Below are 13,709 nucleotides of genomic sequence, written 5' to 3' on the forward strand. Positions count from 1 at the left end.
GCTGAAGCAGAACAACTAGCTTTTATCTCCAAAGACCGTGAACTTGATCACTTAATTGCAGAGGTAAGACCAGACCTCAGTCTTTGGGCGCGACTTGTCCTAAGTGCGAGACAAAGGTTTCCATTTAAAGACTATTTACCGTGCCCCATGAGGAAGTGGACCAAGGTAGAAGACGCCGTCCAGTACCTAAGAGAATTGGCATTGTTGGAAGTTATGTAGGAGGACGCTCAATACGATCCCGTCGCTGATGACCCAGAGGGTGTCACTTGCACAATGCCCATGTGGAAGAAGATAATCCAGGGTGCTCCTGCATCATATGTTCATACCTTGGCAGGAATAATGCTTCCAAACACACAAGAAATGCTTGTGGGCACGCTGTGTACAGTTCTACGACATCTAGAAGAAGCAGTAGAATCTAGGAATGAGTTTTCTGGAGACTATTTTGATTCTAGTTACAGACGAAGACCTGAGAGAGATGAGCCTTACGGGTGCTCTGATTATGAAGATGACTACAGAGACCACAGGGACAGACGCTACAGAGACAGATCAGCAGACCGGTCTCGACCACGATCTCGATCTTGGTCCCGCTCGCGATCTCCTTCCGTCACACGCAGAAGGAGCGAAAACCCTAAGCATAGATCTAAGCGCAGTGAACTGTGGTCCTATCTGTGCGCCCACGGAGAAAACATGAGGAAGTGGGATGGTGAACCTACTTCCAGACTTGAGGCCAGAGTGAGAGAACTAAAACGCAAGGAAGCCAATAAGAAAGTCATTTACGTAGTAGATGCAGATTTCTTTGAAAGAGAACTGAGATCTCCCAGACGCAGGAGGTCTGGAGTCCGTTTCCAGGATGACAAGAAACCCTCTGACAAGCCAAAGCAAAGATACGATGGTGAATGCTCTGACCAGAACCAATAGAGGGGCCCTGCCTTGTGCCAGGAGAAGGAAAGGGACGAGAAAGATAACAGAGTTTACTGGACTGTGTGGGTTCGATGGCCTGGCACATCGGATCCTCAGAGATACCAACAGATGTCACCAATAAGATTGTAGCCATGGCTCCACCAACCAACAAGAAGGAGACACAAGCTTTCCTGGGGGCCGTAGGCTTCTGGAGAATGCACATTCCTGAGTATAGCCAGATTGTGAGCCCCCTTCACTTTGTGACCCATAAAAAGAATACCTTTCAATGGGGTCCTGAACAGCAACAGGCATTTAAACAGATCAAGCAAGAGATTGCACATGCCGTGGATCTTGGACCAGTTCGGACGGGACCAGACGTGAAGAACGTACTTTACACTGCAGCTGGAGATAAAGGTCCCTCCTGGAGCCTCTGGCAAAAGGTGCCTGCTGAGACACGAGGGCGACCGCTTGGCTTCTGGAGCCGAAGCTACAGGGGTTCTGAAGCCAACTACACTCCTGTGGAAAAGGAAATTCTGGCGGCCTACGAAGGCATACAAGCAGCCTCAGAAGTGGTTGGCACTGAAACACAGCTCCTCCTAGCACCTCGACTACCAGTCCTGAGTTGGATGTTCAAAGGGAAAGTGCCCCCTATGCATCATGCCACTGATGCTACGTGGAGCAAGCGGATAGCCTTGATTACGCAGTGTGTACGATTGGGAAGCTCAAATCGCCCTGGACTTTGGTAAAAAAAAGGCCTTTATGTAATTAAAATTGTTTAGTGCCCTAAAAAAACCCTGCATATAAAACTGAAGTAGGCAATGTGACTGATTTTTGGCTATCAAGATGTTAGTGTTGGCCCCATCTGTTGCAGTCTTTTAGATTATTTATTTATTGCAGTTCTTAATAATTGATTTTATTTATGGACGATGAGAGCTACAGCTACTACAGGCCACAGTTCAAATCACTACTCAGCCTATTTTGATTCAAACTGATTTTAACCACGAAGACATAAACAAAAAGTCACAGTTTGCTGTTACAAGACCAAGGCTTATCCTCCAGGTTTGACCAGATCACTCAATTAAAGATACTCTAACCTATAAGCCCGCTACTTGACATTTCAAAAGCAGTAGTTCCATGAACAAACCTTTCTGAAATTCACGCCAAATATTCTTGCTGTATTCAAAGTGTGGGACTCTGAAAAAAAAAATAAAGTAGGGGGGGTCAGGGGTTCTGGGGTTGTTTAACCTGGAGAGGACCTTTTCACTCTCTACAGCCACCTGCAAGGAAGTTGTAGCCAGGTGGGGGTCGGCCTGTTCTCCCAGGCAACCAGTAACAGGATGAGAGGATGTAGTCTTAAGATGTGCCAGGGGAGATTTATGTTGGACATTAGGAAGAAGTTCTCAACAGAAAGGGTGATTCAGACATTGGAATGGGCTGCTCGGGGAGGTGGTGAAATCACCGTTCCTGAAGGTGTTTAAGGAAGGACTGGACGTGGTGCTGTGCCACTCAGTGCTGTGGTCTAGCTAACGTGGTGTTCAGTCCTAGGTGGGACTCAATCTCAAGAGGTCTTTTCCAGCCTAAGTGATTTTGTGACCCCTTCCTTTCCACTTGTATTTTTTTCCCATTTAACCGTGTTGCTGCCTGGAGGCGCCACAGCGTGACCCGAGGGTGAGGCCCTCGCGCTTGCTCCCGTGCCCAGGCGGATGAGGCAGGACAGCAGAGCCTTAAGGTTGCACGGAGCGATCCCTGGAGCGCGGCCGTGCTTCGCCCTCCCGACCCGGATCCCTCGGCCCGACCGTTCCGGGCAGCGACGGGAAGTGCCCGGATGGGGCGGAGCCGTCGCGCAGAGAGCGCGTCACGAGCGCGTGGCGGCGGCGCGAGCCGGGGTAAGATGGCCGCGCGGCTGCTGCGCTGCCGGTGAGGGCGGCGGGGCTGCAAGGAGCCGGAGCACCGAGCCCTCGGACAGGTGGGTAACGGAGGGCAGGTGTCCATCCCGGCCGGATGGAGCATCCTCGCCCGCCCGGCGAGGACGAGACAGTCTATTCATCCGTTGTGGGCGGTGGAGAAAGGCGAGCGGGAGAGCCCATTCCCGAGGTCTGGGGGAGGCAGGCAGCGGCAGGAGTGGGTCAGGCCGTCCCTGGTCCTTGGATAAGCGCGTTCCGACCGCTGTCACTGCGCTTAATTAATATTGCCCTTGAGGTACTGCCCCGCTGGACCAGCGCGCTGCCCCGGGACCCGCAGGTCCAGGCGTGACAGCGTCCTGGTCTTCCGTGGGAGTCTGACTGAGGCTCCTGGTTCGGTTTCCCGTAGGATTCACCTCTCTCGCCCCTTCCCTTCGCCTGGCTGGCTCAGCCAGTGGTCTTCGCCGCCGGTCTTCACAGCCGGGCACCTTGATGGAAGCAGAAGTTGATGATGGTTCGAGGTGACATGGCAGAGGAATAGGCTCCTTTTTTGTTTTGCCAGAGCTGCAGCCACCTTCGGCTGGCCTTGTATCCAGGGTTTAAATTGCCTCTCCTCAGTCAGTTAGTTTTTCTTGAGTTGGAGCCTAAACCGAGGTCTTCAAAGGCTTTAGCATTTAAGGACTGCAGTGGTTTAATGTGATTCTTAAATGTAATCTGACATTCCTGTTGTCAGGAAGAAATTCAGTTGGGAAAACGTGTGTGACTCCAGAATAACTCTAAAGGTTGTTCTTACTAGAATAGAAATTACTTGAAATTATTATTACTACTAACAGAAATTACTAGACTCTGAAAAAGAATTAGCACAGCTCTTGATATTTCAAGCTGAAGGTTCCAATCAGAACAATATAAACTGTATAATACATTTTAAGCAGTGCACGTGCGGTGTTTGGCTTGTGCTTTCAGACAGTTGCCATGTTTATGAAATCTCTAATAGAATGAAATCCAGGTTCTTCTTTTGAAGAAGTATGTTTATCTTACATTGTGCCTGTTTTGCAGATATTTGTGGAGGTTAAAAGATTTGAACTACAGTTGAATAAAACAGGGGCTGGAAATTGAAGGATGGCAGCAAATCCTTCAGGACAAGGTAGGTTTTAATTAATTTAAGTATTCAAGAGAGAAGTCTGTGTGCAAAATGTTGTGAAGTCACCATAACTGTAATTTTATTTAATGGAACGATGGGGATGGGGAAGAGAGGTGGGGCTGAAGGCAGCAGAATGGCAGCAGTCCTTCTGGGAGAAGGCACGCACACATCAAAGGGTTGAAAAAGACCACTGATGGCTAGGGAGCTCTGTATTACTGAACATACCCTCATGCTTGTGCTAGAAAGTATCTGCCATGCCTGTGGTGCTGTGATCATTTCCTGAAGCTTATTTCAGATGTTTCCAACACTTGGTATTGAACATGACTTGCAGTCAACATCAGGGAACAGCCAGAAGTCAAATGCATTCCATGTCATGATGGGAACAGCAAGACCCAGGCAGTAATACCTGTCCAAGGATAGACAAAGTGGCCAGGCCTAGGAGGAAAAACAATTAAAACCATAATGCTAACTGCAATTAAATGTTTCTTTGTACAAAGATGCATCTGGATTGTATCCTTAAAATCGTTAAAAACATGGAAATGGTCCATCTATCCAGCTGAAGCACCTGTGTTAAAGTCAGAGGAGGGTCTGGGGGTGTCACACAGTGAATTGAAGGAGGGTCTTAAATCGCCCTCTAGAGGCGTTTTCTGGAAACCTTAGTGGGACTCTGAGGCTTGTCTTCCATAGAAGAGCTGAGGAAAAAGGAGCTTCTCACGTATGGCTCTCCACTTACTTGGTTATGGGAAATGAATTCTGGGTTCAGCCAGACTTCATGCACATCTGTGTGTGAGTCCTTATCTGGAAAAGCAGTCCTGCACATCTGGGTGTTGCTGGATGATACTTTGAGGGGTACCAGATTTATGTGTCCAAAAGACACATTTGACTTGCTACTTGACAAAAAGAAGGTAGTTTTTGGAATGGATATTGAGCTTTTGTGAAATGTTGGAAGAGGAGTACTACAGACTGCAGATAGTTGCCTGTTCGCAAATTTTAACTCTTGAGAAGTTTTTCGTACATAGTGGTAAATCCTGCTTTATTCTGTGAATAACAAGTCAGCATCATTGCAAGGAATAGGATGTTGTCATAGAGAGTTAAAAGCTGCTTTTTCTTAAACAGGTTGATTTACTGTGAAGGATGGGATGGGATTTTAGTCCCAGAATACCTTTGCTTCCTTCCACATTCCAGAGTCTTATAATTTAATAGAGCCTTGGAATCTGTTTTTGTGTTTGAGATATCCTTTAGAGACTCACTAAAGGAACTGTGTAATTACCATGTGAAAATTGTGTGTACTAAGCATTCTAGAAACACTGTCAAGTTTAATTACCAAATAAGGCTATAAATAGTACAACTAGGAAAATTAGAAAGGAACAGGTAAATACAAACAACAGTTCAGGGTTTTTTTCTTGGCCAGATGCAGTCTAGTAGTGAAAATGATTAAGACAAACACTGCATTTTTTAGCTTGCTTCATGGCATATGTGTTAGTACTGTTCAATCAATTCATTCTCCTGTTTGTGGACAAAAGGAAGAAATTTACTGAAACACTCACTAGAAGGGTTATGAATGATAGCACTTATTCAAGCAGAACTGTAGGGGTGAACTAACCATTAGCCTTCTACACAGGTAGACCATTTTGGTAACTTTTTGTACCAAGTTAATCCTGTCCCTTTAATCAGTACCAGGTATTTTCTTAGGAGTTCATTTGAGTTTTCTGTTGATTACAGACTTGGACTATAAAGGTTAAGATTCTGCAGATTGGACTTCCTTTTATACATTGACCTCTTAGGAAAGCACTCCTGAGGAGGAGCTGCATATAAGTGCTACAAAAGTAGCAGAATTGAATGAAAAACTTTACTTCAGGCTGTTAGTGCCACGTGGAACTGATTGCATGAGACTATCTACAGCACTTGAAAGATATGGAAGAGATTCTTGCATGCTGTGTGTTGTCCAGACCAGAGCTCACAGACCAGAGTGGTACACTTTGAGAGGTGGAAGTCACCTTCAAAGTTACAGAAATCACTTCCAGGTACTGAGGAATACACTGCTGCTGCAGCAATACTTGGCAGTATTTGTGCTGTTACACATCTATGGACAAATAATAAATAATGCATCTTAGAAAAAAATTACATATAATGTGAATTTGAAGCAACCAACAAATCAAGGAAAAGGAAGTGATGAAAAGCAAGAACTTTAAAATAAAGATAAAGATAATACTGTCTCTTGCTGTGCAGAGTTAGTTAGAACTAACTGACATAATATTGGTGAGATAGGGTGGTAAGAGTAGGTGTTAGGATTAGGTTAAAAAGTGAAACTTGCTGTGAGCTCATAAAGCTGCCAGTATCACTCAGCAGGGCTTCAGCTTTCTCTGATTTTCTGCCTTCCTGTGCAGAACATGGGTGCAGGTAGTCTTTAAGCTCCTGCATAGGTACAGTGCTTGATGTCAGAGGTGTCAGAAGGGTTTAATTTTTAAATGACCTGATTTGTCTACGTTAGAGAGTAATCTGAGCATCTAGGTGCTCAGTTTGACATCTGACACTGCCAATAATCTATTTAGCTGCTTTGAATGAGTCATTCTGTGTCAGGGCTCTTGTGTCTGCAAAGCAGGGAAGAATATTAATGAACTGCAATATTCATGAACTGTTCAAAATCAAAATAGTAGTGCAACTCAGCCCAATCAAGGGAATTCAAAACTTTTACAGCTTTTTTTAAGAAGTTAATGTGTTTGAAAATCTGCACTTCCTTTCACAGATGAGAATCCGATCTGTACTAAGGATGGCTTTTGTTTTTTGGACATCTACATTTTTAGTACTAGAAAGCAGAACAGACATATCAAATCTACAGGTGAAAAATTACTCTATTTATAGTTGAAGTAGGAAACTTTTACAGGTGTTTCAGGTTTGTGTTGGGTGCCTGGGCAGAGAAGAATCTAAATTAAAGTCTTGCTTATATATTGCCAGATATGATTAATTATTTTGTAAGGATGCAAGATTTTCTCTATAAAATGGCTTTCTCATGTTCCACCCCCTCCATTGTTAACTTTTAAATGAAAGGTTTTGCTTTGCATTTTGAAAAGTTTAAAACACCTGTAGGAACTTCACATTGCTCAGCTCAGAAGCACTAACATGTACATGTTGAATGAGCTCCTCCACTTTCTCAAGCAGGCTTTTTTCTCCTTACCATTAACAAATTTTAAACAAGTGACTTTTTCAGCACAGCAGATTGCTGATGGTCACTGAATTTTATAGCAAAATGCTACTTTAAAAAAACAACAGTCAAGCGAAAAAACCCACCACACAGCTCTTAGTAGATAGGTAAGAAAAGGAAGAAAAAATATTTGGGTTTTTTTCTGAATCCTTCTAGAGTTTCTGCCATAAGATACTGTAACAAGAGTCATATTAAAATAGAAAACAGTGAGAATCTTCAGCAGTTTCTTATCACAGTTTAAAAACAGCATTTAAAATGTCTCAAGCCTGAGTCATACCATCTGCTTGATGATAAATCTAAGCACATTTAGTCTTTCTTTTTTAGCTCACAGCAACCTTTATTAAAAAGTTGTCTCCTTTTTCTTTCCTCAATAGCTGTATCATCTGAATTCCAAGCATGCATTTAGATTTATGCAGTTCAGGGTAAGCAAGCAGTAGCAGAAGGCTGCTGAGTAATATGTGAGGTATTAAGCTTTTTGGTTGAAAACTGTGCAGAATGAGCATACAGACATGGTTGCTTAAGCTCAGACCATCTTAGAGGTTCTTCAGTCATCCTGTCAAGGCATTGTCTCCAGAATTTACAAGAAGGTAAAATCTGGGCTAGCTGCAGCTCAGAATGCTGAATCCTAGCTTGTTAGCAAGATTTCTCAGCCTTTTTATGTTTTAGACCACACATTCAGCTGTGTTTTAATGTTCCAGGTTCATTGCAATTGCAAGGTCTTCAAAAAAAGAGATAATGTACAATACCTGAAAAGCGGAGAAACATTGAAGACCTGAATCTATGCACTTACAAAATAGTTTAAGTGAAGCTAGTGCCATGTGGGAGGGAGAGATTAGTAGACAAAAAAAATAGCAGTTAATTAAATGTAATTAAAAAAAATCCATTAAGAAATGTAAAAATGATTATGGGTGACCTTGCATAAAACCACTATAATATGTAATCGAAAGACTCTGCTCCTTTTAAGAGCTTCTGAGACACTGAGGCACATGGGTGCCTATGTTAGGCATGGTAAAAGGGAAAGGTGAGGATTTGATAGCAAGGCAGTATAGATGCAAGTTGTTATATAGAGTTGAAGGTTTCTGTCTGGTAACTGTCTCCTTCATTGAGCCATTCAGATGAAAGGAATACTGGATTATGTAATTGAACAGAAGGTCTCTCAAAGGGAATGAACTTTGAGTGCAGCTATTGAAAATAAATCATTTTACCTTGTCATGCTAATGCTCTTCTTAAGTGTCTGGCCTTAACAGCTTGTGGGCTACCACGTTTTAGTGCTGTCACTAAAACAGTGCTCAGGGCAGGGGCACAACACACAGCAGTTTCCAGTGGGAATGACTTTGACTTTTTGTATGGGGGAAGTAAAGGAGATAGCTTGACTGCAATGAGAACCTTTGTTGTATAAGAATCCTGTGTAAGTACAGTAGCTTTGCCACATTTTCATTTAGAAGGCAACTTTGAAAAATACATAGACGGCAGCTATTTTGGGCATTTTTGAATGCTCTAGTTCCTGACCCCTTCTGTAATATACAGGGTCTCTTTGGGAGAATGATTTACAAACCAAATGTTCTTGTATTGTGTACAGACAGTTTAATTTTGCTTCTCTATTCCAGCATCGTGATCATCCTCACAATAAGGGTAGTGTGTTTATGTAAGGACATCAGTGTGTATATATACTAAAACCTTTCTGCATAGATTGAGTGAAAGACAGTAAGTGTTTGTATAAGCACATGTGCAAACTTAATGATCATTCTTACCTGTTGCATACATAGTACTTGTGTTATAGTTTGAGTTCATTGACATGAGAAATTAGGCCCTGTGAGTATATTACTCCATTGTTATCATTGAACTGAACATTCAGTGACTGCATTTTAAATCTACAACCTGGTAAGTTTATCTTTTTTTTGGAAGACAAGTATTTGATCGTGTACCTTGATTGTAGCTCCAGAGCTGTCAAGGGAAGGGGTAGGATCTAACTTGAGTTAGAAGCCTCTATTTTAAAATGTATTAATATGCATGATAGCTTATGGAAGCTATTGCATGTTATAAAATGAGAAAAGGAGAAATAAAACATATTTATTAATAGCCTTTTCAAATGGATACAAAGCTTGGAAGGTTAGTGTATTTCTCTTAAAGTAATTTTGTACAGGGATTTATAGTTCCTTAAATTAGAGATGGGCCACAGATATAAAATAAATATCTCTAATATTTTTCTGTCATTCCCACCAGGTTTCCAGAATAAAAATAGGGTTGCAATCCTGGCAGAACTAGACAAGGAGAAGAGAAAGTTACTTATGCAAAACCAGTCTTCCACAAATCACCCTGGAGCCAGGTATTTTATGTTCTTAGACCTTTTGGGGCATCACTGATTACATCAAAAGAAAAAAGCAAACAGCAAGTGAGCTGTAAACTTACACAAACACTTATCAGAAGTGTTTTCTGACCATCCTTAATAACAAGGCAGAGCAACATGGCTCTTTAGGAACATATTAGTATTTAAAATTGTTTACACACCCTGAATTTAGGTTTACGTAATTTCCATTTGAGAATAGGAGAAGCAGATATGCTTACTCAAGTGTCTGTGATAAAGCAAAATCAGGAAGCAGGCGCTGAGAAAGCATTTAATTATTAAGCTAAAATGCTGTAAGGAGTGGAAGTAGCAGACCATTAGGTTCAGGATACTGTGTTTTAGAGAATAATAATTACAGCAGGATCAAGTTATTCTTGAAACTCCCTGTGTGCAAGACAAAGCCAGTTTATGTTACTGCAGGTAATCTCATAAAAGATGCTGTGTTGTAAGGATAATTCTACACCATAAGGTGAAATAATATAATCTGAGTTTAAGGGCTGTTACTGGGATTTCTCCCATACAAGGCAAAAAGATAAGATTTGTGTCATAAATCATTAACTAGAAATTCACGCAGTAATTTATGTGGAGAATTTGAGATACACTTCTGGGTTAGCATGAAGTGAGTGCAGTGCAGTCTGAGGGCTGCTCTTTTTCAAAGAGATCCTAGGTCACTTTTAATTCCTTCATAATCTGAAAAAGCGTGCATAATACTTGAAATTGCCTGAGTTAGATTTCTTAAGTGAGATATGCAATTATTAATAGCAACTATATGCAATTATTATTCAAGCAAAATTGTTGATATGAAAATCAGAATATCATGCTGTTATGTACAACCCCTGACTCCTGGCAACAGTGTTTCCATACATCATTACATGTCTGAGAGTTTCAGGAAGTGGTGGTTTACTTTCTTTTTTCTTTAGGGAAAAATAACACTGTATTCTAGTAAGCATAATTAGAATTTACTAATTTTGAACGTGGGGGCAGGGGCAATCTACAGTGCAGCAGTCAAGGTCTCTGCTTTGGCATGGTGGGCTGTTGTGTGATTTTTGAGAAGCTGACAGTTTTTTGGTGTTGTGCCAAAGGTCTCGGACCACAAAGTTGTCAGAAATTAGACCATAAAAATTCTGCAGACTTGACTGAAAGAGCTTGATTTACCTAAAGCACTAGAGGGGCATGGGCAGTGTAAGGGTGAATGAGTTAATATAATTTCTGGCCTTGGCACAAGAATTGTCTATCCAAGAACAGAAGACCTCTCTTGAAAAGTGTCAGCTTATGATGAAGCCTTAAGATTATCTACAAAAATCATTGAAAAGTTAGAGGGTACAGAATAAATGCAAAATAAATACCTTCAAAATAATTGAAAATATTGTTTTAAATAAACTCAGTAGTACTTTTCTCCATCAGTGAAGCTTGATCTTAATATTTGTCATAAGCAACAATCCTCTGAATTGTTTAGCTTTTTTTACGCATTTAGGCGTAGATTTGGCTAAAGATCATTCATGAGCATGGCTGCTTTTCAAAAACTCATTTACTAAATCAGCTGTTGACATTGAAGCTGCTGGGGAAGTTCAGTTGATGAGTTTGCTTGGATCCCTTGTCATTTGTACTTTTTCCTCTGTGACTGAGGAGAGCTGGGCTTTCAGCATGTCTGCAGTGACAATTTCAAAGGTAGCTGTGAATTGTGTTACGATACAGTTCTAATGGCAGTGCTCACTGATTTACATCCATTACTTATATGAGTTGGGAATGCTTTTTATGTCTTTTTTTGCTTAAGAAGGTGGACAAGTCCTCAGATCAAAAAGATAAGAAAAAACATTTATAAATTTTAATTTGAAACCTTATATATGCTGCGCTGAGATAGATAAGCTAAATCAGTTTCAGGTACTCCCAGCTATCAGCAGGGGATAATTATTTCAGTTAACATCAACAAGAAACTCCTTTACCATAATTAGTGAACTGGTGCCCAGCTGCCAAAGAGCTGTTCTTTTACTGAAGTCTGCAGAACTCTTTTTAGTGCTTCTGTTTATCACAGTTGTTTAGAACAGTCACTTGGTGACTGAGTAGTGCTGAAAGCACCAAGCTGTTGTTTGAAAAATTGCTGACATTGTCTAATGCTGCACCCCAGTGGTTTCACTGACTTCAGTGGGACTCAACTCATAAGCAAAATCCACTATACACTTCAGGTGTAATTTGGCATAAGTTGTTTATGATGTCTCAAATGATACAGCTGTAGTCACTCCATTTACCTTTTTTTCTCTTATATGAACAAGTAGTAATTCCAAACAGTAATTACCAATTGTCAAGCCATGAGTCGAATAAACCATGAGTTGAGGAAGTCACGGAATCTGTGGCTAGAATGGCAAGGACACATGTTTTGTCTGCAGTCTGTATCATACCATCTTGTTCTTTTTTGCAGCATTGCACTTTCAAGATCACCTTTGAACAAGGATTTCCGTGATCATGCTGAGCAACAGCACATTGCAGCACAGCAGAAGGCTGCACTGCAGGTAAACTGATACAGTCAGAGTTTAGCTTGGCCCTGGTTTAGATGTGCAGCCCTGCATCTAGAGATACTGAAAGGCCATCTCCTTGGACGTCAAGAGCTCCATCCAGCCCCAAAGCTGTCTCTTTGTGTCTCTGTTGAACTCCCTCCGGTTTCTGTCTCAAACTGAACTCAAATAGCTTCCCTTGGCCTGCTGGCTGTGCTGTCGATGATGCAGCCCACTGTGCTAGTTAGCCTTGATCACCACAAGGATATGCTGCTGGCTCAGTCTAAATTGATATCCCATAAGGCTTTTCCCTAGTGGTGGAAGGAAGGAATATGCAGGCCACGTAAATTGCTGGAGTCCAGTAAGTTAGCAAACTAACAGGAAAGGGGTATGTAGGATTTCACAAAGATTGTCCAGAGCCATCTTACACAGCAGCCGCCCCCCTCAGGTGAACAAGTATAAATGTCTTGTAAGCAGAATGCTGGTGTCCCGTGTTGTACCAAAATGTGTCTGGTCACATGTTATTTGTACATGCAGGCTCAGGTTGTGGGACAGTCATGCACAGTTCTGCCAATTTCTGCAGTAGCTGTCACAAATCAAGACCTGAGTTTGTTTTAGATGGGAGTGGAAACATGGGGTCTAGGCAAAGGAGAGAAATCAGGAGTTGATTTACCACTAGCCCCACCTCCATGGTATTTACTGAAAAGGACAGCAGGGAATGTCCAAGTTAATTGCCGTGGTGGGCCCTGTTCTAGTGTAACTGATCTAAAATGCTGGGTTTGAATTTGACTATCAGAATTGAGGAGCAGACTGGGGGAAATAAATAATTAGTGCTGCAGAAGCCTTGAAGTCTTAAATTATGTCAGTGCTACAGGGAATTATGCTTTAACAAATGCTTTTCTCTTTTCAGCATGCACACGCACATTCCTCAGGATACTTCATAACTCAAGACTCTGCGTTTGGAAATCTTATTCTTCCTGTTTTACCTCGACTTGAGGCAGAATGAGGAATGTTGTTTCTCAGAACTTCAAGATCTGATTTTTGTCCCTAGCAGGAGCTGTCTGACCTTTGAATTTCTTTACATATCTTAAAATCTATTTTTTTCTGTATTTTTGGAATTACCTTTCAGGAGTGTGAGCTCTAATGATGGGGAAGTAGTGTTGTTGAACAACAATTTTTATCCTGTATTACCATTCCTCTGTCAGGTCAAAGTCAAATTGTAGAATTATAGAATCAGCCAGGTTAGAAAGGAGCTCTGAGATCATCGAATCCAACCCTCAATCCAACACTGCTGTGGTTACCAGACCATGGCACTAAGTGCCATGTCCAGTCTCTTATATTAAAAACCTCCAGGGATGGAGAATCCACCACTTCCCTGGGCAGCCCATTCCAATGCCTGATTACTCTCTCTGTAAAGAATTTCTTCCTAATATCTAAATTAAACCTCCTCTGGCAGAGCTTAAGACCATGCCCTCTTGTCTTACTGAGAGCTCCCTGGGAGAAGAGACCAACCCCCACCTGGCCACAACCGCCTTTAAATGTAAGACTTTTTTATGTTTGAAGTGCACAGGGCTTGCTGCTCCCTGTTTCAGTGCTTCCTCTAAATAAACCTACAAACCAGAGTCATCAAGAGATGCACATGTGCTCTGTCACTATTTGTGTTTCTTTTTATTGTGTACAGGTACAATATTTGACTGTAATGAAAGACAAAAGTTACTTTTGTCCATCAAAA

The 13,709-nt window shown here is 41.8% G+C and overlaps 1 protein-coding gene across 3 annotated transcripts; it reads left to right on the forward strand.

The window, feature by feature from the left end:
- The first annotated feature begins 2,750 nt into the window (after window positions 1-2,750).
- On the forward strand, window positions 2,751-13,188 carry INIP (INTS3 and NABP interacting protein). 3 transcript variants are annotated; one of them, XM_032674820.1, is made up of 6 exons: window positions 2,779-2,866; window positions 3,211-3,322; window positions 3,858-3,945; window positions 9,368-9,470; window positions 11,905-11,995; window positions 12,888-13,188. In XM_032674820.1, the coding sequence occupies exons 3-6, from the start codon at window positions 3,921-3,923 to the stop codon at window positions 12,981-12,983; spliced, it is 315 nt and encodes a 104-aa protein (XP_032530711.1). In that variant the 5' UTR covers window positions 2,779-2,866; window positions 3,211-3,322; window positions 3,858-3,920; the 3' UTR covers window positions 12,984-13,188. The 3 variants fall into 3 exon arrangements, with proteins under 3 accessions (XP_032530710.1, XP_032530711.1, XP_032530712.1); XM_032674819.1 differs by lacking the exon at window positions 3,211-3,322 and having other exon boundaries at window positions 2,751-2,866; XM_032674821.1 differs by lacking the exons at window positions 2,779-2,866; window positions 3,211-3,322 and adding an exon at window positions 5,665-5,753.
- Window positions 13,189-13,709: the final 521 nt, after the last annotated feature.

Source organism: Chiroxiphia lanceolata, chromosome Z, assembly GCF_009829145.1.
Source record: "Chiroxiphia lanceolata isolate bChiLan1 chromosome Z, bChiLan1.pri, whole genome shotgun sequence".
In the NCBI taxonomy this organism is placed as follows: Eukaryota; Metazoa; Chordata; class Aves; order Passeriformes; family Pipridae; genus Chiroxiphia; species Chiroxiphia lanceolata.